Below are 25,551 nucleotides of genomic sequence, written 5' to 3'. Positions count from 1 at the left end.
CTGAGATAACCTTCGTCGCTGTCCACTACTCCATCAATTTTGGTGTCATCTGCAAACTTACTAACAATATCTCCTACATTCATATTCATATCATTTTATATAAATGACGAAAAGCAGTGAACCCAGTACTGATCCTTGTGGCACACCACTAGTCACAGACCTCCAGTCTGAAAAGCAACCTCCACCATCCCTGTGTCTTACCTTCGAGCCAGTTCTATATCCAAATGGCTAGTTTTCTGTGTATTCCATGTGATCTAAACTTACTTGTCTAATCTAATCTAATCTAATTAGTCTTCTTTGCAGAACCTCATCAAATGCATTGCTGAAGCCCATATAGATCATGTTCACCGCACTGCCTTCATTAATCGTCTTTGTTACTTCTTCAAAAAACTGAATCAAGTTAGTGAGACACGATTTCCCATGCACAAAACCATGTTGACTATCCCTAATCAGTCCTTGCCTTTCCAAATACATGTAAATCCTGCCTCTGAGGATCACCTCCAACAACTTGCCTACCAGTGTGATAATTTATAGTTCCTTGGCTTTTCCTTACCACCTTTTTTAAATAGTGGCATAACATTAGCCAACCTCCAGTCATCCGGCACTTCACCTATGGCTATCAATGGTATAGATATCTCAGCAAAGGGCCCAGCAATCACTTCTTTAGCTTCCCACAGCATTCTAGGGTACACCTGATCAGGTCCCAGGGATTTACCCACTTTTATGTGTTTTAAGGCATCCGGCACCACCACCTCTATAATATGGATATTTTTTAAGATGTGGCTAATCATTTCCCTAAGTTCTCTAGCTTTCATAATGATCTCCACTGTAAAAACTGATCTGAAATACTTGTTTAGCATCTGCCCCATGTCCTGTGGTTCCATGCATAGGCAGCTTTGCTAATGTTTAAGGGGCCCCATTCTCTCCCTAGTTATTCTTTTATCCTTAATGTATTTGTGGAATCCCTTTAGATTTTCCTTAACTCTATTTGCCAAAACTATTTCATGTCCCCCTTTTCACCCACCTGATTTCCCTCTTAAGAATACTTCTGCCTTTTTACTGTTCTAGGGATTTACTCAATCTATGTTATCTGTACCTAACATATGCTTCCTTCTTTTTCTTGACCAAAACCCAATTTCTGAAGACATCCAGCATTCCCTATATCTACCAGCCTTACCCTTCACCCTAACAGGAACATACTATCTCTTGACTCTTGTTATCTCTTTTTTATGCTGGGTACATAGGGAAAGCATCTAACCATTTGCCAACTCATGAAACGTGCATGGCACAATAATCAAGCGACGGTATTAGGAACAGTCTGCTGATTTATGAAGTCTATGTTGTCAGTACTTTGTTCTGTTGCTCGAAAACATGAATGGTTATGGCTGTCAAGAAAGCAAGCTAAACAACTTTTACCTTTACTGTTTGAGGCACATTTATTGAAGGTCAAAAATCACTAATGCATCAGTCCTAAAAGGATGAAGCTTCTAAGTGTGTTGACAGCATCAAATAGAAGCAATTTCACTGGCTTGGGCATGTCCATAATATGGCATATTGTTGCATACCTAAGGATTTTCTATGTACTGAGGTGGGACCCTCATGACACGCTTTCGAATATGATATGAAGGTTCTGAACATTGATTTTTACAGCAGGGAGTCACTGGCTAATGACAAAAGAAAATAGTGATGTCACTGCACTGCACCATGTTGCAGTCTTTTTTTTAATACCAGATACACCACATCCACAGATAATAAAGTGTGAAGCTGGATGAACACAGGCCAAGCAGCATCTCAGGAGCACAACAGCTGACGTTTCTGGCCTTGACCCTTCGTCTAGGCCCGAAATGTCAGCTTTTGTGCTCCTGAGATGCTGCTTGGCCTGCTGTGTTCATCCAGCTTCACACTTTATTATCTTGGATTCTCCCGCATCTGCAGTTCCCATTATCTCTGACACCACATCCACAGCATTGCTCTCATTGACCCTTTCTGTTAACTCTTTAAAAACAACATCAGTAAGTTAATTAAACATGATTTCCCTTTAAAAATCTGTGTTGACTGTTTCTCATTTTCCACCGTTTTTTCCATGGGTCGACTAATCATTAGCTGCAGTAGCTTGGCACCAGAGATTAATACCATGAGTCACTTTTCAGAGAACCTTTCTTCACAGATTGGCTTCTTCAGCTATCAGCAAAAGTGCACATATACCCCAAGGTCCCTCTGCTCCTGAATATGTTTAGAATTGTATTCTGAATATTCTATTTTATATTGTCTTTCAATGTTCTTCTGACCATAATGCATCACCTCCTCTCTCTGCATTGAACCTCACCTACCACTTAGCTGCCCACTCCACCACCATGTCTGTGTCCTGTTGGAATTCCATACTGTCTCCTCACAGTTATCAATTCTTACAAGTTTACTGTTATCTGCAAACTTGGGAATTGTCTGCTGCAGAGCACGATCCAGATCATTAATATTCACCAGGGAAAGCAAGGGTCCCAATAATAATCCCTTGGAAACTCAATGACAAACCTTCCTCCAAACTGAAAAGTATCCATTGGCCATGATTCTCTGTTCACATTACTTCAGTTCCTTCAGAATTCTTGGGTGCAACTCATCCACTCTGGTGTCTTGTCAATTTTAAATGCCAACAATCTAGCCAAGACTTCTTCCGTCTTAATTTTGAACATTTCTAGTGACTGAATTTTGTTCTCTATCACCATGGCCTGATCAGCATCCTCCTCTTTTGTAAAGACAAATGCAAAGAATTAATTTAACACCTCAGCCATGCTGCTATCATGAATAAATCCCCTTCTTGGTGTCTTATAAGCCCTACTCTTCCTTTAACCACTAACCACAGTCTTCAGCTGTTTTAGCAGTTCAAGTAGACAGGACTGGAGAAAACATATGTTTTTCTTAGGGTTCAATGAGAAAAGGTCAGTAAGTTAGCTTGGCGGTATGTCTTAGGGAGAAATCATAATGCAGAGAATCACATCTAATGAACATGTAGAAAGTTGGCAAAAAGAAATACTTGTGACCTTATCAAGTGAATAAGAAATTTTAAAGCGTACACAAGAGTAATATTTCACTGGAATTGAGTGCCGTAAAGGATATTACTGGGATAGAAGTCAAATCTTTTTGATAAGATCTTCGCACATTTTCTTTTAGAGTATTTGTAGATCTTTTTCTTTTAGGTTATGAGCAGAGGTCCTTTTGTTAAAAGGACAGTCTGGTGTGAAAATGTTCATTATTTGACCATTGTGACAACCAAATTTTAAAAATAAAACTTATGATCTATCAGGTCAGATTTTACTTTGGAATCACTAGGATTGTAAGAATAGACAGCCTCTATCTGATCACACCAAAGTTACTTAACTCTCGAATCTGAGCTTTTCTGTTTCTTCCTTTCAAATACTACTTCGAACATGATAATTTTATAATCATTTTTCTGTGTTCAGACACTGGTAAACTGCTAATTAAATTTGACTCATCACAAAATATGATCTAGAATGCCCCCTTGTTGGTTCTTGGATATGTTGCTGCAGTAACACATGCCAGATTTGCACAAGAAATTTCATTAATGTACTATCATCATAACCTGTTCATCCCTGTTATTTGAAAATTAAACTTCCTGAGTAAAAATACCCTGCTTTTGATAAATGCTTATCTAATGTATGAATTTATACACCTTGCTGCTTCACACTTGCTACTATGAGGTCCCATGCAGCTCCAAAAATAGTCTTAAATACTTTTTCTTAATTTCACTTTTGAAATATCCACAGCCTTTTTATTTCTCATATCCTCTCTCATCATTAAATTGCTTTCATCCTTAATCCATTCTTCTCTCCCTCTGCCATTTTCCCTCTTTTTTTGTCCTAAAGACCTTATAACTTGATCTTTAATACCCCAATCTAATGGTTTTGTTGTCATGATTTAATTGTGGTTACTATGTCATTTTCTCCAAGTTGCATCTGTACCTACAATTCATTCAGTTTGTTCCATATATTCTGTCGTTTTGTTCTACAAGATGGGGTGCTGGTAAGGTAGGCAGCATTTGGTCTTCTGGGCCCATCTTCTCCCTACTGATAGCTTCCTCCCTTCTGTCTTTATGCTTTTTGTCGTCTTTTTCTTTTTCTTCATCTTCTGTTATTGGCAGCGGAAAAACTAACATCATGGAGGAGGGTGGCTGAAGCAGGACTGTTGGCGGGATGGTGACCTAGCCTGGCAGCTGAACCATGGACTGCTGGCTGTGGTAGGCCCAGAGCGGGGGCTCCAGGCATCAGCGAGGCGGTGGCTAAAGCGGCGGCAATGTCGTATGCCCAGAGCAGGGACTCTGGGCGGCAGCAGAGCCCTGGACTCATGATTATGGTATGCCTAGAGCAGGGACTGGTGGGTATCGGCAAGGCAGCAGCAGCTCAGCTGGTGTCTCCCGGTTGTGGGGCGACCATGGGAACTGGTATTGGCAGACTGTCAATGACGTTGGGCCAGCGACGAAGAGATGGTGTCTGAAGAGTGGTGACTCCGATGTTGGTGGGTCCAGCAGAGGGTTGGAAATGTGGGTGACCTTGGTCAGCGGGCTTAGGGCTCAGGATTCATGACAGAGGCAGTGGATGGACTCTCATCCAGCTATTTCTTTTTATTGTTAAACTATTCAAAATAGTGCCAGATTGCGGAGACAAATGAAGTTTTTCAATGCATTTCACTGTGTTGATCATTATAAAGTACAAGTGAAAATAAATTACCGTCATCATAAAGAATGCTATTTCAGACTATACACCATAATCTCACCTTGTCAAATAATGTGTCTGTCATGTCTGTCCTTCTAATTTACTTCCTTCACATCTTTTTTTAAAGCACAATTTTTGACTATGACTCTACTTTTATCCATTTAGTTTGTTTTTGAACTCTTATTCATGCTGCCTCTTCTATCTGACGTATTTATCCTTTGTGATAAGGCCGTGATCCTAGCTCAGTTTAGTTGCCAGAGGGTGGTTAATCTATGGAAGGTTGTGGAGGCCAAGTCATTGAGTGTCTTTAAGACAGAGATCGATAGGTACTTGATTAGTAAGGGGATCAAGTATTATGGGGAGAAGGCAGGAGTATGGGGTTGTGAAATATATCAGCTATAATTGAATGGTGGAACAGACTCAATGGCCCAAATGGCCTAGTTCTGCTCCGCTATCTTGTGTTTATAGATATCTGGCGCTGCTCATGGTGAATTAGAAGGATTTTTATCACAACTGGGATATTCTCAATATGATGGGAGGAACTATTACAGGGAGAGCTTTATGGAAAGTAAGCATGGCACATACAGAAAACGTGCACTGCACACAAGACATTGGGTATAAAATTGACTGAGTGATAAACAATGAGTAATGGTCAATGGATATTTTTTAGGCACAGAATAATTTTGGTGGCATTCCCTTTTAAGTCAGTAGTGGGATTGTTGCTTTTCTTGATTTGTGTTAATGATCCAGATCTTTTCAAACACAATTCCAAAGTTTGCAGATTATATGAAACTTGGAAGCATTGTAAACTCTGAGGAAGATGCTGAAGGACTTCAAAAGGACATGTTGGTGAATTAGGCAGATAGATGGCAGATAACGTTCAATGTAAAGAAATATGAGCTAATGCATTTTGCTGTGACTAAAGATGGACAGACAATATAAAATAGGTGATAAAGTTCTAAACATAGTGCCAGAGTTGAGCGACCTGGGTATCCTGCAGAGGTATTTTCTACCTTCTTCCTCCATCCATCTCTTCCGCTGCTTTCTGCTTTACTCCATGCCCTCAGCCTCTTAGTTTTCTCCTTCCCTTCTCTCCTCTTCTGGAATCCACTGCCATCTCTTCTGCTCTCCATTATCTTCCCTCCCTTCCTGTCTCCCACTCAGCCGTGGCACGTGCATTCCTTTATTTCCCAAGGCAGAATGAAACTGCAATTCAGCACAAATTCAGAACCAAGAATTTTTATCTCTGGTTGAAGATTTGAGCTGCATCACAAAATGCTGTTGTAGAATACAGTGACTGCTTTTCAAGTGTTGGGCCAATAGAGGAACAACTGAGGAAAATGTTGGGGCCTAAGAGTGGGAAATCATAACCTTATTCAGATTCAAATATAAAGATCTGTAGCAGAAATTTACATGTATAGTTTCTTTGTCCTCATTTTTGTCTTTCCCCATTCTCACATACCTTCTTGTTTTATCCCTCCTCATCATTTTCCACACTCCTCTCCTACTTCAAATCTCTCCTCCTCCCCACGTATCTTCCTGTCCAGCCCAGCCCATGCCACTTTCCCCTCTTTCCCCACCAATCCCCTCAACTTTGTCCAGCCTTTGGAATACATGCAATAGAATTCAGGTTTGCTTTTCCCTGATTTTCTCCTAGTGCTATGGGAAACACCTAGTGTGTTCTCTGTGCCTTCCCACCTCATTGTAGCTACACTTATGAACTTGACACGTGGGTTGTTGATGGTGAGCACATTCAGAAACATAATTTTAAGACCTAGCATGAAGTTCTCTACAGAATTCTTAACAGAAATTTTTATTTTACTTTCTAGCCTGCTGAAAGTACATCAAATGAATTGGACCCTCACTGGGATGCAGTACATGCTGAACGCCTCAATCTCCTGAAGAATGTTTGCCAAAATGCATCTTTACGGAATCTGACATATTCTCCTATCACAAAGTTTGTCTTGGACCGTATATTTGTATGTGACAAGCACAAAATTCTGTTCTGTCAAACCCCAAAAGTTGGCAATACACAGTGGAAGAAAGTTCTTATTGTTTTAAATGGTAATTCTAAAATCTTGTATTGTTTCTAGTGTGATATTTTGCTACCATCAAGGCTTTGGGTAAATGAATGTTCTGATAAATAAATAATTTTATTAAAGTAAGTAATTTTAGTTTTAACTTCCCAGTGCAGGTTTTTCTAAGGGGTTTTAGAAGATATTTAGCCTTAGTGCCAAAAGACCAAGAGAATCAGATTAGAAAAAAACTTTTTAAGATTGATTCCTTTAATCTTTTCTACTGGCCTGTAAGTTTAAAGCAGTGACCTTATTCCACAATTAATATTTTGGGATGCAGCTCCAACTTCAATACTTTTTCTTTATTTTTTGTGCTGTGAAATTAGGTACCTAAGTCTCCAATAGGAACCATAAGCACATTGCCTAACATATGTGAACAGGATGTATGCCAGAAGCATTAAAATGACAAATTAAAATAATTACGTAAGGATCTGGGTTACACTGCCTGGAAGTCATGTCCATACTGACCAACAAAAATCTGACTGCACTAATCCTATTTTCTAGCTATTTGCCTGTATCCTGAAGGCTTTGGGAACATAAAGTATATGTTTAAACACTACTTAAATGTTACAAGAGTTTCTGACTCAACCACCTTTCCAGATACCTGTTACCCCTCAGGTGAAAATGTTTCTCCTCAACTCTCCCTTAGTCTTCTGCCTCTTACCTTAAATCTATGCCTCCACTACTTGTGGAAAAAGGTCCTTCCACTTTATCTAAGTCTCTATTATCTTTATCAGTTCCCCTCTCAATCTTCACTGCTCCAAGGAAAACAAGCCCAGCCTATCCATTTTTTCTTCATAGCCCAGGCAGCATCTTTTAAAATCTCCTTTGCATCCTTTCTTGTGTGATCACATTTTTCCAATAGTGTGGTGACTAGAACTTCTGTAGTACTCCAGTTGTAACCTAACCAGTATTTTATAAAATCCCACATCACTTCTCTGCTCTTAAAGAAAGTGGAATCAAGGGTTATAGGGATAAGGCAGGAACAGGATACTGATTGTGGATGATCAGCCATGATCATAATGAATGGTGGTGCTGGCTTGAAGGGCCGAATGGCATACTCCAGCACCTATTGTCTATTGTCTTGTATTCTGTGCCTTGTCTAATAAAGACAAGTATCTTGTTGCCTTAACCACCTTGATTGCCTGCCTTGCGACCTTCGGGAATCTATTGAAATTACAGCAACGTCCTTCTGATCTTCACTACTTTCACAGACCCTACCATTTGTAGTGTAATCCTTTGCCTGTGAGCCCTTTCCAGGTGCATTTCCTCACACTTTTCCGGCTTGAATTTCATTTTGCGCTGTTTTGCTCAATTGATGAATCCATTGATATCCTTGTACAGTTTATGGCTATCCTCCTAACTATTTGCCACTGTACTGACACTCATGTCATCTACATTCTTCTTGATCATACCCACTATATTTAAGTCCCAGTTGTTGATTACGCCACAAACAGTAAGGCCACATCACCAAGCCTGGCAGAACTGTACTGGAAATGAACACCCCCTTGCGCGTACCCTCACTTCCTGCCTTTCAGCCAGTTGTGGATCCATTGTGTCTCTTTACCTTGGATATCATGCGCTGTTATTTTCTTGACCCATCTGCCATAACGGACTTCATCAAAAATCTTGCTAAATCCATTTAAACCATTACCATATGTGATACCTTCATCAACACAACTGGTTACCCCCCCTAAGAAACGAAGATCAAAATTTGCCAAACATGACCTCTTCGCAGATCCTTGTTGACTAATCTGATTAATCTGTTTCTCTCCAAGTGCATATATATTTTGTCTGTCAGATTTCTTTCTAATAATTCCCCAACTGAGGTTGTAGTGACAGGCCTGAAATTTTCTCGTCTATACAGTTCAACTTTGTCACTTTCGTCAAGTTGTAATTGAATTTGAGAGTCATGCCATATTATTTATTGTTTCTATCTTTGAATTTCCTGTATTCTGGGATATATAAAAGAGCTATTCATCCTCTTGTGTTCTCCATTACCCTGCTTTCCATCATACACGCCATTAAATCAGTTGTGTTTTTATTAACTTAAAAGCCTGTTTTTATTTGGTACACTGGTGTTGAGTACCTCTATCCATTGGGAATCAATCCCTTTACAGAGATCATATGGCAAAGTAATATTCCGGGAAGGGGAAAATCTAGTTAAACTTTTATCATTTTATCATTTTATCATCTTGTGCATTTCATTTCATCACCTTACAGATCATTCTTTTTCTCCTTGTGTATGTGATCATTTTCCTTTGTCTACTTTCCCTTGTTCTGTTTCCTCCATTTTAATGTTCATTTAACACCTCCGGAGTCTGACAAAGGCTCATAAAACCTGAAATTTTTTTTTCATTTCCAATGATGATGACAGCCATTCTGATTGTTTCCAGATTTCAGTTTTTATTTTAATGCATTGCTGCCCTATATGCTGGAATTAGTGCAGTGATTGATTGTGTTTTCCCAAGCTGAAGCTAAATGTCAACAATCACAGTGCAAAGCATAAATCAGATGGGAGATTTGGAGTTAAGCGAGGAAGGACATTATCACTGATGTGTGAAAAATGCTTAAAATTACCTGGCAGACAGGCTCCCTTCTATACACAATGCCAACTGTGCAAGGAATTCGTGAACTACTAATGTTTCTGCTTTAGTCCATGGCATAAATGGCTAAACTAATGTGAATTCCCTACATTTTGCAGTTAGCAATAGCTGACTTTATACCCAAATAAATAATTTTGGATCCAAAATATCATTTAAATAAGTCTAAAAGCACATCATATTTGGCTCACGCACACAAGAAAATGATTACTTGAATGCAGTACCAGAGAGCTGATGATGATTGTTGATTTAGAGTACAATTAGAGCTTTGAGGGAGGATTTCAAATGTTTTATCGCTTCTATTATTCATTTTTGTTTTTCCTAGTTTGAATGGAAGTGAACATGCATTACTTATTTGCATTTCTGGGGAATGTAATGCTTTGACAGCAAGTTTTACATAAATCTTTGATGCACATTCCACTAATAATCACTCTGCAACTACTTGTAGCTGTTAAATTAACTTGAGTTGAGACGTTTGCTAGAAATGTTTACCTGTTTCATATGCATAACATACATTTCATGAATGGAAAGAAAAGTTGTTGATACTAATTCAACACTTTACGATTTTAGATGTTATTCCCCACAGAGTGTTATATTTGAAATGGTATACTGGTAGAAAATATTTTTGATATTTGAAATAACTCAGAAGTATTATGAAGGAATAACGTTTTGAAATATTTTTCTCACTTTAATTGCCAAATTCTTCGAAAAAAGATTTAAAAATTTAATGTGGAAAATGATTTCAAATATTGTAAAGCATAACATACTTGCCAGGTATTCCTGCACTTCACAGCACACATCAGACCACTTCATAACTGGGGATAAAACAGCTAACTGACGCACGCAGCAATAAAGCACTTTTGCCATCCATTAACCGTCAGTTTTGTAAATTATATCCACTATATATTTATCACTAAATATTGATGTTGTATAATACACAAGAAGACAAATCACTTAAATGGCCATTTCATCAATGAAATTTTCTTCTTCGATCCATTTATTTCTTTTGAAAGGATATCGTAAGAATCCTGAAGTCACATATTAGTTTCTTGGAACTGAGAATGGTCCTAGCATTGAAGAACACCTTTTGGCCCATTGTATCTGTCCCAATTCTTCTGTAAGAGTAATTTAGCTAGTCCATTTGCCAGCTCTTACCTCATACCCCAACAGATGTGTTTTTTGTCTTAAAGTGCTCATCAATTCCTGATTATTCATTGCATAAAACACTTCTTCCTAATATTGCTGTTGATTCATTAAATATTCACCAGGGTGTCCTTTGGTTCTTTACTCTTGTGCTCATGGGAATTGCTTTTCTCCACATGCTTGATCTACACTCATTATGAGTTTGACTGGCCCATTAAAATGTCTCCTCAAGTTTCTGTTTTGCAAGGAGCACAATCCCCAATATACCCATGCTGTGGATGTCATTCACTCCAAGAACACGAATTTCATTCATCTGCTTTGCACATTGTATAGCCTTCATTATCCCCAAAACCACTTTAACCAGACTTTATGCACAATATTCCTGTTGAGACAAAATTGTTTCATCATAACTTCCTTGCTTTTGTATTCAGTTGTAAAGCCCAGGATTAGTTATACTTCATTAAGTACATTCTCAACCTGCCCAGTCACCTTAAAAAATTTGTGCCCATGTATCACAAGGTGTCTGTTTCTGCACCCCATTGAGGATTTCTTTTTTGTGTTTCTTTGTCCTTGCAATGAAAATGTTAGTAAGGACCAATTGCAGACAAACAGATCTTTTGGTCCAACCAGCTCATGCCAACCATAATCCCAAACTAAACTTGTCCCACCTGGCTGCGCTTGGCCCATATCCCTCCAACCATTTCTTATTCATGTACTTATCTAAGTATCTTTTAAACATTGCAACTGTACCCACATTTACCACTACCTTTGGAAGTTCATTCCACAGCAAATCACTCTCTGTGTAAAAAAAAGTCCTTCATGTCTTTTTTAAACCTTACCCCTCTCACTTTAAAAATGTCTCCCCAGGTTTTGAAATCCCCCAACCTAGGGAAAAGACACCTGCCATTCACCTTTTCTACTATTTTGTAAACTTCATTATTTTATAAACCTCAAAAAGGCCACCTCTCAACCTCTACATTCCAATGAAAAAGCCCCAGCCTATCCAGCCTTTCTTCCCAACTCAAACCCTCCATTCCCGGCAATATTGTGGTAACTCTTTTCTGAACCCCCTCCAATTGAGTAATATCCTTCCTATAAAGAGAGACCAGAACTAGACACAGTACGCTAGAAGAGGCCTCACCAAGGTCGTGTACAACTTCAACATAATGTCCGAGCCTCTATACTCAAAGCTAACAAAGCAAACATATTAAACACCTTCTTGACCATCCTATCTATATATGATGCAAACCTCAAAGAATTATATACCTGAACCCCTAGGTCTCTCTGTTCTGTAACATTATCCAAGGCCTTACTTTTAACTGAATAAATCTTGCATGTTGGTGAAACAAACAAAAAACAAAATCTTGCATTAATCCAAATTAAATTCCATCTGCCATTCTTCAGACCATTGACCCCATTTGATCAAGATATTTCTTTGTAATCTTAAATAACCTTCTCCGCTGTCTACCACTAATCTTGGTGTCATCCACAAATTTACTAACCAGGCTTTTTATATTCTCATCTAAATCATTTATGTAAATGAGAAACAAAAGTGGACCCAGCACTGATCCCTGTGGAACACTGCTGGTCCCAGCCTTCCAGCCTGAAAAACAACCCTCCACCATCATACTCTGTTTCTTGCTGTTAAGCCAATTTGGTATCCAGTTGACAAGCTCATCCTGAATCCTATGTGATCCAACTTTACTAAGTAGTCTCCCATGCAGATCCTTGTCAAAGGGTTTACTAAAGTCCAAGTAAATGGCTACTACTCTCCTTAAATCAATCTTCCTCGAAAAACTCAGTCAACTCAGTGAGACACTGTTTCCCTGGCACAAAACCATGCTGGCTGTCCCCAATCATTCCTTGCCTCTCCAAATGCATGTAAATCCTATCTTTCAGAATTATGTCCAACAACTTGTCCCCCACCGAAGTCAGACTCAGTTCAGTAGTTTTCTGGCTTTTCCTTATATCCCTTCTTAAACGCAAGCACAACATTACCCACTCTCCAGTCATTTGGCACCTCTCCCGTATTTATAGATGATATAAACATTTCTGCAAGGGGACCTGCTATTTTGCTCCTAACTTCCCACAAAGTCCCGGGATACATTAGATCAGGTCCCAGAGATTTATCCACCTTTTTATTTTCTAAGACCTCTAGCACTTCTGCTTCCGTAGTGTGAGCTCTTTTCAAAACATCAATATTTATTTCTCCAAATTCTCTAGGCTCCACTTCTTTCTCCACAGTAAAAACTGATGTGAAATATTCATTTAATACCTTTTCTATCTCTTGAGGTTCAACACAAAAATGAACTCATTAATCTTTAACAGGCCCTACCCTCTCTCTAGTTGTTCTCTTGCTTTTAATGTACTTGTAGAATCTCTTTGGATTATCCTTAACCTTATTTGCCAAGCCAAACTCATACCCTCTCTTTACCTTCCTGATCTCTCCTTTTAGGAATGCCCTCACACTCCTAACATTGTTCAAGAGGTTCATTTGAATAGTAAAACTGCTGTTCTGTTGTGAAGAAGGATCACTGGACCCAAACTGTTAACTCTGATTTCAGTTCAAAGATGCTGCCAGACCTGTTGGGATTTTCCAGCAATTTGTTTTTGTTTGTGGTAAAAGTGTTGTGTTGCTAAGTATGTCACTTAGCTGTTTTCTTCCTGATTATGAAGCTATCTGATGGATAATGTAACGTGCAGGATAACATATTTACGAGGTACAATTTGAAACCATTTCAAAATTTTATTTTGAAGAATTTCACACTTTGTATTAATTTTAATTTGCAACAGTTTAGCTGTGTCCTCTTGAAGTCTGTCAGTACCAGTCTTGCAGACCATACAGTTTCAAAGTTTTGTGTAATCTGCAAATTATGAAACTGTGCCCTTTGCGTCCAAGTCTCTGTCCTTGATAGATATCAAGAACAGCAGTGGTCCAGGTATGGACCCATGGGGACCCCCACAGGTTAGCTTCCTCCAACATGAGAAGCAATCGTTCACCATTACTGTACGTTTCCTGTCAATCAGCCAGGTTTGGATCCATGCTGTCACTTTAATTTCATGGGCTTCAGATTTGTTTGCAAGTCTATTATGTGGCACTGTATGAAACACCTTTTGGAAGTTCATCTATATACCATCAACTGCATTACTCTCATCGAGTTATAATTATTATTGCTATGACCTCATTAAAAATCTCAATCAAGTTAGTGAAATCCTATATACCCTTAGCCATGTTGTCTTAATTAATCCACATTGGTTGAAGTGAATATCACTTTTGTCCTTTTTTTTAAAGCTTACCCATTGCTGATTTAAATTAACTGGCAAATGGTTGCTGTTTTATTCTTGCACTTTTTTTTGGACAAGTGTCCTTTAGTAGAATTTACAGTTTCATATTACATTATCTAAAGATAAAGACCCTAACCCGGTGTTGTGTGATTTCTGACCTTGTCCACCCCAGTCCAACATCAACACCTCCACATCGTTATCTAAAGAGAATTGTAAAATTATGGCCAGTGCCTTATTATTTCTTCTCTTACTTTCCACAGTATCCTCTCAAGCCCTGGCAGTTTATCAACCTTTTAAATACAGTTGGCAATTCTAAAACTGCTTTTATTAGTTACTGTCCTGTTTTATCTGTCAACAGTTCCATGCCTTCACATCCAACCTGTGCTACTCAGAGTTAGCTGTGGGAGCTCCAGTCAAAGTTTGACCAAACCTGTTTCTCACAATGGGCATTGACTGGTGCTGAGTGTTATTCATAGCCTTGCACTGTACACATCAAAAGGAGTTGGCTAGGGCCTTTTTCTAGCTCATGTCATCCTTCTGGATGAATAGCACTAAAACATAGCATGGTCAACTGGAACATAAAAGGTGCTGTTCAAAGTTTAATTGCATGTGGCTCAAATCCATGTGACCATGGCAAAATTAATATGATCATCCACTTCTACTTTCACATCTTCCTAATGACTGTGGAGATCAGTCATTTATAATGCTCATTGGCACTCTTTATTACACCTTGTTAATCCAATATTAAAATCCCCAAATTCTGTTCCACGCTAAGTCCTATTTATGCATTGTTACTGTTCCTATTTACCACCATTGGCATTCTGTAAACTGATACAACAAATTTAGTTCTGAATCCCTCCATGTCCTTGCCTTACTTTACAACTTAGTTCTGTAGGAGCACTTGAGGTAAAATAGCAAAGATGCATTTAAGGGGTGGATAGATAAACACATGAGGGAGAAAGCAAGATGTGTTGATGGCATTAAATAAATAAAAAGGGTGGAGGAGGCTTTGGTGAAGAATAAACACAGATGAGGACCTATTGAACCTAATGGTCTATTTCTGTCTGAACTACTTGATTTTGGAATGTGTAAATACTATACTTAACATCTTTTTTATTTTACAGGAGAATTTAAATCAATTAAAGACATTCCTGAACCTTTGATCCATAATCATGAGAGGAATGGCCTACCTCGTTTGTCGTCATACAGTGAACCAGAAATAACAAAAAGGTTGAAGTAAATTTAATTTGATAATTTTCCACACAAAATTTATCCTGATTATGTTATCTATTTGAGTTTTATTTATTGAACTTAAATACAATACTTTGCTTACTAGATCACTCATAGTTTTGATGTTAATTTTTTCCTTAGAACATTTTCAATTAAGTACCAAATCACACGTGTGATTTCATTTTTGATTTCTTTCAGATTGACGACATACTTCAAATTCTTCATTGTTAGAGATCCCTTTGAAAGACTTATTTCTGCATTCAAAGACAAATTTCTAAAGAATCCTCGATTTGAACCATGGTATAAACATAACATTGCACCAGCTATTATTCAGAAGTATAGAAGAAATCGCACTGAGACTAAAGGACTACAATTTGATGATTTTATTCGCTATTTAGGTGATCCTAACCATAAGTGGCTTGATGTTAAAATAGGAGAACACATTATTCACTGGGCTACGTATGTAGAGCTTTGTGCACCTTGTGAAATCGAGTATAATATCATAGGACATCATGAAACACTGGAAAAGGATGCTCCGTACATTTTAAAGAAAGCAGGAATGAGTAACTTGGTATCCTATCCCCCAATTCCACCTGGTATTACAGCATACAACAGAACCAAGGTTGAGCAGTACTTTTCCAGAATCGGCAAACGAGAAATAAAACGCCTTCATGCTCGTTTCCAAGGAGATTTCAAACTGTTTGGTTACGATGAACCAGAGTTTTTGTTAAACTAATTTAGCCAAGTACGTGACCTAATCGGGGTACAGTGAATATTTACATTTCTCTTTGGGATTTTCTGTTAAACAATGGACATTTTAATGCTATCACCAGCAGAGGTCAGTGAAGGCACGTGGAGTGAAAGAAAGCTTGAAACAATAGCTTGATACATGCATGTATGCAGTAATAAATGAATACAAGAATTACAATGTGTTAAGCATTTTAGAAGTAGATCAGCAGTAGTTTAATGCACGGAACTCAACAAAAGAATATTTCAGGCATTCAAAATAGTGTAGTGAAAATATTTCCAAGAACAAGTATGGTAGAAGGTAATTGCTAAACAGCATATGATTTGGAAAATAATACTGTAAAAGTCTTTAAACCCCCAAGTCCTCCTACAGAATTAAGCTGAATTGTTGCTGTCACAGACATAACAGTCATAGTACAGGCAAAGTAATTTTCCTGTGACTTATTTGATTTAGTTTAATCTAGGTGTAAACATTGGAAAAGTCTTTTAATACAATCGACAATAAAATCTGCACATTTAAAGTTACAGTATCCATTTTTAGGGAAGTCTGTTTTTCAGTTTTATTCATTATCTAGTTACATTGGTACTTTTAGTATACTTAAGTTCAATTCCTTCCTGGCAAACAGATGACTTGAATAGAACACAGAACGTAACAGCACAGTACAGGCCCTTCGGCCCTCGATGTTGCCCCGACCTGTGAAACCAATCTGAAGCACATCTAACCTACACTATTCCATTATCATCCATATGTTTATCCAATGACCATTTAAATGCCGAACAGTAGATATACTTTCTTCCTTTTGGGTTGGAGAGCTCACCACTGCACTGACTAGGGTTTGATGGAAATTGCTGAATAATACAGTAAAAAATTTGGCAAGGTGGTGAACCTTGAAAGACATGCGTCATTCATCCAACTGATAAATTAAGCTACCAGCAATGGTTATTTATAAACTTTTATGTCAACTAACTGATAAACGTATTATGTAATATCAAAAAGTAATATCACAAGAAACAGATTTTCTTATACTAACTACTTTGAAGAACATGCATTTGAGCTTCCATGCATCATGATTCTGATATTTTAGTGTGTTCTTAATGCAAGGACCATGTCTATAAGCAAATAGTCATTTGGTAGTACATAAGTTGGATATCACTGAAGAAAAGACACATTTTGTCAAAGTTTTTTGTCATGCACTTACTGTGTATCTCACAAGAATACCAATCCAAGGGGGTAAATAAATATTTGCACTGCATAAAAGAAGTGTGTTGTTTGATTACCAAGTGGACTGTGATCTGTAGAGGTGTAGCCATGGAGAATGCACCAATTATGATTGAGGGTTAACTGCCAGGCTTTGTTCTAAACAAGGCAGGCTCACTGTGATTGATCAAACATTGAGAAATGAACCAGTAAGTGGCTGTCACCTATTTTATTGAGTAGAAATAATTGCAGTACACATCTGTGTTGTATGCAATGATATGGTGTTCCTCGTATTGGTACTGTTGCAAATTGTCGTGACAAGTGCAAGGTAAAAACATTTGACAAAATTTGTCTCAATAAGCAATATTCACATAAGCATTTGTCCTTCATGAATATATTTAAACGAGTTCACAAAATACATGTGGAAATGTTTTAACCTCTTGGTTGTTAGGACCTTTTCTTCCCAAAATGTATTATTTTTGTATCTATCGAGAAATGTTATATTATGTAAGTGTACTACTTCAGTGGTGAAAACAGCCTACTTTCATCTCAGTCTATACCTGTCTGCAGCTGAAATGCTTATCCATTCCAATGCCATCTCCAGACATGGATATCTGGTTAACATCCAATCCTCCATTTTCCGAACAGTTCAACTAATTCAAAATCTCTGCTGTCAATATTCTGTCCAAGTAATTTTCTGGGGGTTTGGGTTTGAATCCTGTCATGGCAGATGGTGGAATAAACATTCAGGAATTAAAAGTCTAGTGATGTCTGTGAATTCATTGCCATTGTCAGGAAATTGCCTATTATCTGGTTCACTAATGTCCTTTAGGGAAAGAGGCAGCCATCCTTACTTGGTCTGGCGTGTATGTGACTCCAGAACCACAGCAATATGGTTGACTCTTAACAGCCAACTTGGCAGTTAGTTACAGGCAATAAATGCCACCCTCATCCATGAATAAATAAAAAAAAGTCGCCTACCTCTTCAAGTTTAACCACCAACTCACAAGCAATGCTCCAAGAATGCTTTCTTCTGTTCTGGATGGGAATAAATGTTAGTCATAGAAGCCCTACAGTGTGGAAGCAGGCCCTTCGGCTCCACAAGCCCACACCAAACCTTGGAGCATCCCACCCAGACCCACCTCCCCTATAACCCACCTAATCTACACCTCCCTGAATGCTACAGGCAATTTAGCATAGCCAATCCACCTAGCCTGCATATCTTTGGACTGTGGGAGGAAACCCACGCAAACATGGGGAGAATGTGCGAACTCCATGCAGACAGTCACTCGAGGCTGGAATTGAACAGGGTCACTGGTGCTGTGCGACAGCTGTGCTAACCACTGTGCTCCCCGGTTGTTGGATAATTTTTCCCTTTTCTCACTACTGGGTTGACCAAGATGTTTTTGAGAATTGTTTTAAACCCTTGAGTATCTGGATTTTAACAAACAGACAAATTTTTATGAGCTTAAATCAAAAGATAAGATGAAAATGTATTTTTCACAACTGAAATATAAACTGAACAAACTCCCCAAATACACACATGCAAAAAATTGGCTAAGTGGCAATTTCAGCGAGCTAGTGGGCTTCTTTCTGTGAGGCCTATCGAGTTTTCTCACTCAACTTTACCTCATCATTGTGGTGCCACTCATATGCTATCTTGTGCTCGCCAGCAGCAGAAGAATTCACCATTGTCAAGACCTTCCACGATTCCTGACACCACTTCATATATAAACCCTGGGTGTGCATCAGGTCAATTGTTTCCAGCTAGGAACTGCTCCTCAGAGTTGCAGTATTGGAAGAATTGCCCTAGAGAATGCCAACAGAGGCACATTGACACCCTGATTTGCTGACGGAGACCTGGATAAAATGGTGGACAAGATGATGGAAAGAAGGGCTGTCCTGTTTCCTCTGTACTGCCAGAGAAAATCACAGGATCAAACCTTGCCAGTCTAGTCTGAAGTTGCTATCTGAATCAGTGCAATATCGATGGTCCAGAGGAAGTGTATATGTATGTCAAAGTTTGATGATCTTCTGTACTCTGCAAAGTTGGTGCTACCATCTTCACTCTGTTAATTCACACTCCTAACTCCATGTTGCAACCACCTCCCTGCAAGGGTCATGCCATACCATTTCTCATGTACTATAATGAATGCAGCATCTTCCCTCAATTCCTTTCTCACCCTACCACCTGTTCTCATGCAACTAGTCCTGCTTGCCTGCTCACTCACTTTGCACAATATTTAACCATCTGCACCAGCATTAAGAGCAATGACAGGCACTTGCATCTTACTCAAATCCCTCCCATTGTTTTATTCTAGGTGCCAAGACAGATAACACTGTGCCTAACATTCATCTCCATATGAGAAGAAATCTTGTGAGAAGTTAGGTAACTTGGGCTTCTACGCAACTGAGTTTAGAAAAATGAGAGGAGACCTCGTCGAAACATGTAAGATTCATAGACGGCTTGACAGAGTAGATGTTGACAGGTTGTTGCCCCTTGTGGGAAAGTCTAGGACCAGAGGGTATAATCTCAGAGTAAGGGGTGCTCAATTCGGACAGAGTTGAGGCAGGATTTCATCTCACAGTGGGTTGTGAATCTATGGAATTCTTTACCACAGAAGGCTGTGGAGGCAGAGGTTGTTAAGTCTGTTCAAGGTTGAGATAGACATTTTTAATCAGTAAAGGAGTCAAAGGTTATGGGGAAAAGGCAGGAAAGTGGATGTGAGGACTATCAGATCAGCCATGTTCTCTTAGAGTGGTAAAACAGATGTAGTAGGCTGAATGACTTACATCTGCTGTATTTTATAAGCTTATAGGATGCTTGGACTCTCCATCCACAAGTAGCCCTAGGGATTCCTGTCCAAAACTCCACTGTAGGGCAAGCTTTCCTCCACCCCTATTAGACACCTCAGGACTATACACAGACACAATGGAAGAGAGAGAAAAAATACGATGTTAACAGGGCACATTGGTGACATGGGTAATGCATAAATTTATGTTCAATTTTCATCATCAGCTTTTGAATGAATGTTATTTTAAATGCAGTCACAAGAGTGGAGGTAGAGGGTAGCCTTCCAGAGTGCTACACGATGTTCTAACCATGTTTGAATCCTAGCTATTCATTCCTAGTGCTACCACTAACATGAAACTTTGTTAGAATTGAATAAGGGGCAGCAGATGTTGTGAAGGCTTCCATTAGTTGTAACTTTAATTTGTACTAAACAACATGATCTGATAGAAAGATCAAACTGTAAAGCTGCACTTGTAATTGAGAGTGAGTAGGGGATGCGGGCCTCAACATGCTGTTTTCAAGACATCAATATTTATTTCCCCAAGCTCCCTAGCCTCCGTGTCTTTCTCCATAGTAAATGCTGATGTGAAATACTCATTTGGTATCTCTCCCATCGCCTGTGGTTCCACATATAGATGACATGATTGATCTTTAAGGGGGCCTATTCTCTCCCTAATTGGTCTTTTGCTCTTAACATGCTTGTGGAATCTCTTTGGATTATTCCTTAGGTTAGTCTTGTTCTTAAATCTATGCACATCCCAACAAAGCCAATGGCACAGTATTCTATTAGTTGGTACTCTACATTATCCTTTTTATAGTTTAGAATTCTTCCAATTCTTGTGTCATCTTCATTTCCCATTTTGAAATCTGCCTTCAACTTCCTGTGTTGTTCAACCCAAAAACAATGCGCAAGTATACCGTTAGATCTCCTGGGTGCCCTGCAGTCCTCTGGTCAAACCATTGACTTTAACAACTTCATCTCCTTCAATATCTCCTATTTTCTTATAGTTTGGGAACGTGGTGGTATGGTTGGGAGCACAGAATGGTTTTGGTATTTTTTTTTGTTGTCTGTCTGGAGAATTTTCTGTTTTCAGGTTGAGATTTCTTTCATTTGGAATTATAATGATCCATTACTTTCATTTTGTCCCTGTATTTTATTGTCATGCTTGTGTCTCATGGTTTGTTTTTAACCTTTAATGCCCTTTCACTATTTCTCTTGACCTTCATCGATCCTTTGCCAGCTTTCACTTGTAAATAGTCTTCCAAAAACCCTGCATTAATATTCAACTCATTATCTTCCCTACTTCTATATCGTTTGTTCCATTCCATTTGTCTCCAGTTTCCAGCTGTATAAAACGTCTAAAATATTGATGTTTGTTTTCACCTTAGGTAGCTGTTGGCTATAATTCTTGCTTTTATTCAGTTCTTTTTACATGAAGTTACAACACAGAAATGGGCAATTTAGCCAGACTCTAATAGTATGTTTTGAAATAGACAAGTCCCTATTAATGATCCTTGTATGCATTAAAAATTTCTTGGAATTTCACTGTGTAAGTAGAACTGTTTAGAAATCCTGTTCCAAATTCCAAATGGCACCACCATACAAATTCATTGTAAATAATGGTTTGGATTGGTTGACAGCCCTGAAACAATGCTCAATGAAATTTGTTTGAACATTATGTGTGATAAAATTATTCTATTGACATTTCCACTCATTGTAATTATATAGTCATGCAAATAATGTAAAATTATACATATTTCTGAACAAAAATATGATGATTGACGTGTAATATTCCAAGTTATTTCTTTCCTTCAATAATGTTTGTGTGCTTTCTATTCCATCGAATCTTGTAAGTGTTCTATTCATTGTGTTAAAAGTTTTGCTGAGTTTCTACGTAATTTTATTTAATGTAAAAGAGCAATCTTGCATTTATTATTATCACCTTTCCCATTCCTAAAACACCTCAAAGCAATCCACATGTAATGAAACATAGTCATTGTTGTAGTTTAAGGAATGGAGTAGCTAATTTGCGCACAAGTCCTACAAACAACAACAAAATAGATCGTCACATACTGTGGTGTTCACTGAAAGAAAATGCTGTTCCTCTGAACTTCAAAAAAGTGCTGTTGAAGTTTTTAATTCTACCCAATAAGGGTTTTGTTTCATTGGAAGGATGGTACTTAGGAAATGGAGCATTCTGTTATCACTGTCAGTCTGAATTTTGTTCTTCAGGGCTCTGAAATGGGATGTAAATCCATGATCTTATGACTCAGAAGTAAATTTGCTGTCATTGAGTCAGTTCTGATATCATGGAATTCAATATTCTCTGCTCATGTTACAAAAATGACCATTAGCAATTGGCCAAAAAATTTAAACTTCTAGATTCAGTCTTGATTTCATAATATATCACCTTCAGCTGACTTTTATACACTTAGAGGTAGTTAGATTACTTTGTTCCTATCAGTGGCTCATAGCCAATCAATTCTTCAGCAGTGGCTATTCCAGGCATTTGTTTGGCAGAGGATCCTCTTTGGCAACATTTCTGATTAGGAAGAATCCCTTAAAATCAGTCTTTAGTTGAGAAGGTCATATTTATTTGCATTAATATTGACCATGTCTCATTGCAAAAGATTGTCTCCTGATAGAAAAAATATTTTTGGAAAAAGAGAAGATGATCACCATTTTAAACATAAAAAAAATCTAAAAATTCTGGAACTGGAACTCTTTTCCCCAAGATATTGCAGCAGAAACTCAATCACTTGTTATGTACTCTTTTTCAAACATTTCAACTATTAACGTTTGCAAGCTGCTTGTATATCTTTAACCTTGGTTTCCTTCCCCAAAGTTCCTGAATGTGCTATTGCCTCAAATCCATGCTCACCTTTTCTGAAACTCTGTATTTGAATCTCTTTCTATCACAGTACCAAAGTCAAAGTCAGAAATTTCGCTCCAAATGATGCTGACCAAGATAAGCTACATTTGGCTTAACCTGTCTGCAGTCTTTGATCCTTTGACATGGCTAACCATATCAGCATCTTCCAAAACCTCTCTACTGTGTGCAAGACAGATCCCTCTTGGTTCCATCCTTATCTATTTATTCAGCCAGATAACACCTTGATGGATTCTTTATCAACTCTTGCACCATTACCTCTGATGTTCCTCGAACACCCATAGTTAGCCCCCTTCATTTTCTCCTCTACGTCCTGTACCTTAGCAACATCACCTCAGTTTCCAGATGTACAGTGATAGCGTACAAGTCAGTCTCATCTTCATGTCTTCTAACTCCTCAATTACCCCCAAATCTCAGACCACTCGTCTGGCATCCAATGTTGGATTAATAGAAATATATGACGTTACTTGCAAAATAAATTTTGTCCATGATCAAAGTCAAACAATTTAATCACAACAAACTCCAACTCCTAGCTGGAATTTCCATTTCTGTCTGCGGCAAGTTTGATTCTGAACAACCAGCATCTGCAGTTCCCATTATCTCTGATAAAGTGCAGTTTTGTACTTGAGTGCAGGTAATTTGAGACACTTGATTGTACAAGTGGTCATCCCTGACAAACAAATGAGGTAGCGTTGTGAGCACCGCCCATCTCTGGTTTCATACAAAACTGTATTCCTGAACTGCTTAACATGAGCGACTACAACCGCTTAGCGATTTATTCCGTTCAACTAACAATTTTCGTTAAAGCAAATTAAAGCTAATTCCACTAGACTTTAAGATTTCCAACTGATCAACCATTCTATTTCTTTTTCTAAAAAAACAGAAGGCAACTATCTTCATTTTGGGACATGGCAGAAATATTCATGAAGGTGGGTTTCCTGGACAAGGTTGATGACTTCTCATGACCTGAAACGTTGAGCGTAATTTTCCCAATGTGTGAACGACGCGGAATTGCGTGAGAAAAGTTGTCAGAATGAAATCCTGCATGAGACTTCCGATAATAAAAGCAAAAATGCTGCGGATTGCGGAAAATCTGAAACAAAAGCAGAAAATTCCGGAGAAACTCTGCCAGTCTGGCCGCTCAGTAACTCTGTTCATAGATGCTGCCAGTCCTCTGTTTGTATGGGACGATCCGGATTTCGCACTGAGGCAAAATATGGGAAAGTCAATGTGTCTCGCTCTCCAACAGATCCTGCCTGAACTTGCTGGCTGTTTAAAAGCTTTCCTGTTTTTACTTCAGATTCGCGGCATCTGCAGCGTTCCGCTTTGTGGTTCATATTTTAACTGCAAGGTTTGGGGGCTTTATTTTGTTTCGTCGGCGGTTCATTTTACGGGTTACCTACTGCGCTGCTCTGGAAGGAGGAGCGGGGCTGAACTGGTGGGACGGGGCAGGTGCCGTTCTTGTTTCCAACAATTCGGTCTTAAGTCGTATTTCTAACCATTTACCCGGGAAGGGAGATCGCTCGTTTGTTCTAACGTTTGGTGGGAAGCAAAAGGGACCGTGTCCAAATTAATCATATTTGGCCCCCCCCCCCCGTAAATGCGGTGATGTTGAAGCCGTGGCCGCTGTGTGTTATCCAACAGCTGCTCGCCTGGCTCAGGTTATATAATGTCCTGAGAGGCGGGAGGGAGGAGGCCGCACTGACTGGCTGAGGGGGCGGGGACCGGCCGACCGAGCAAACGGCATTGAACCCTGACTGCAGCCGCCACTCGGGCCCTTGACTCGCGGTTGTAGCCCCCTCCCCGGTGGGTGGGCTCGGCCCAGCCCGGGCCCCATGGAGGCTCCGGCCGCTCGGACCGAGATGCTGGAGCTGGCCGACGAGGCTTTCCGGGCGATGAACTACGAGCTGGCGGCCGATATCTACGAGTGCCAGCTGCTGGAGCTGGGCCCCGAGCGGGCCCTCTACCTAGGCAAGGCCGATGCTCTGGCCCGCTGCTGCCGCTTCACCGAGGCCTTCGAGGCCTACCGCAGCGCTGCGGACCTGGATCGGCTCCGGCCCGACGACCTGGGCGACCTCCTGGACTGCATCGCCGCCAGTGTCCGCCTGAAAGAGGCGCTGCCGCAGGCTGCGGGCCGGATACGGCACGGAGGCCCCGAGGTGGAGGAGGCCGCCTCGGAACCTCTGAGTTGCCGAGTCTGCCTGGAGTTGCTGTTCGAGCCCGTGTCGCTGCCGTGCGGTCACACTTTCTGCCGGAGGTGTGTAAAGGAGGAGACGGTGACCGGCTGTAAGTTGTGCCGGCTGTCGCCGACAGTGCACCCCGGAGCCGCGGCCTCCTCGGCCAAGCGCGGACCCCATCTCGGGCTTAATGTGGTTCTGTGTAACTTGTTGGAGAAATGGTTCCCGTCGGAGTGCCGCGCCCGGCGGCTACAGCAGGAGGCGGCGGAGCTGGCAGAGCGCGGGGATTACACGGCGGCCCTAGGCCTGTGTGAACAGGCGCTGTCTCTCGGTAAGAGCGCGAGGAGAGAGGAGGCCTGCTGCTCTAGTGGCCTCCTTCCCTCTCTCACTCACCGGTTCATGGGGAAGGGCAGCAGCCTCCCAGCCCCTCTGCGCAAGCCAGCATCAGGATTGTTTATTTGTTTATTTATTTGACAGGATTGGAGTCGGTCAGTCCAAACCCATGTGTGACCCACTTCTGCTTTTTACTTATGTAACTGGCTTCCAAAAAAAAACACGCAACAGCAGTGTTTATCTGCCTTTATTTAATTTCAAACTTCCAGCATCTGCAGCGTTTTCTTCTCGATATGGTTCATCTAAGGCCCTGACACGCCCCTTCGCAGGAGAGTTATGAAACCAACTTTG

General features: G+C 39.8%; 2 protein-coding genes across 7 annotated transcripts in view; both read left to right on the top strand.

Annotated features, from left to right (window-relative positions):
• Window positions 1-17,751, top strand: part of chst10 (carbohydrate sulfotransferase 10) — a 64,894-nt gene extending 47,143 nt beyond the window's left edge. For all 5 annotated transcript variants that reach the window (XM_048533429.2, XM_048533428.2, XM_048533430.2 and 2 more), the window contains 3 exons: window positions 6,554-6,788; window positions 14,955-15,060; window positions 15,259-17,751. In XM_048533429.2, the coding sequence (XP_048389386.2) occupies window positions 6,554-6,788; window positions 14,955-15,060; window positions 15,259-15,796 (879 nt within the window). In that variant the 3' untranslated portion in view covers window positions 15,797-17,751. The remainder of the gene's footprint in view (window positions 1-6,553; window positions 6,789-14,954; window positions 15,061-15,258) is intronic.
• A 6,347-nt stretch (window positions 17,752-24,098) lies between these two features.
• lonrf2 (LON peptidase N-terminal domain and ring finger 2) overlaps window positions 24,099-25,551 on the top strand; it is a 32,280-nt gene continuing 30,827 nt past the window's right edge. For both annotated transcript variants that reach the window (XM_048532867.2, XM_048532866.2), the window contains exon 1: window positions 24,099-25,198. In XM_048532867.2, coding sequence (XP_048388824.1) covers window positions 24,526-25,198 — 673 coding nt within the window. In that variant the 5' untranslated portion in view covers window positions 24,099-24,525. The remainder of the gene's footprint in view (window positions 25,199-25,551) is intronic.

Source organism: Stegostoma tigrinum, chromosome 6, assembly GCF_030684315.1.
Source record: "Stegostoma tigrinum isolate sSteTig4 chromosome 6, sSteTig4.hap1, whole genome shotgun sequence".
Taxonomy (NCBI): Eukaryota; Metazoa; Chordata; class Chondrichthyes; order Orectolobiformes; family Stegostomatidae; genus Stegostoma; species Stegostoma tigrinum.
The sequence above is the reverse complement of the archived record's forward strand: the minus strand, read 5'-3'. Positions and strand labels throughout refer to the sequence as shown.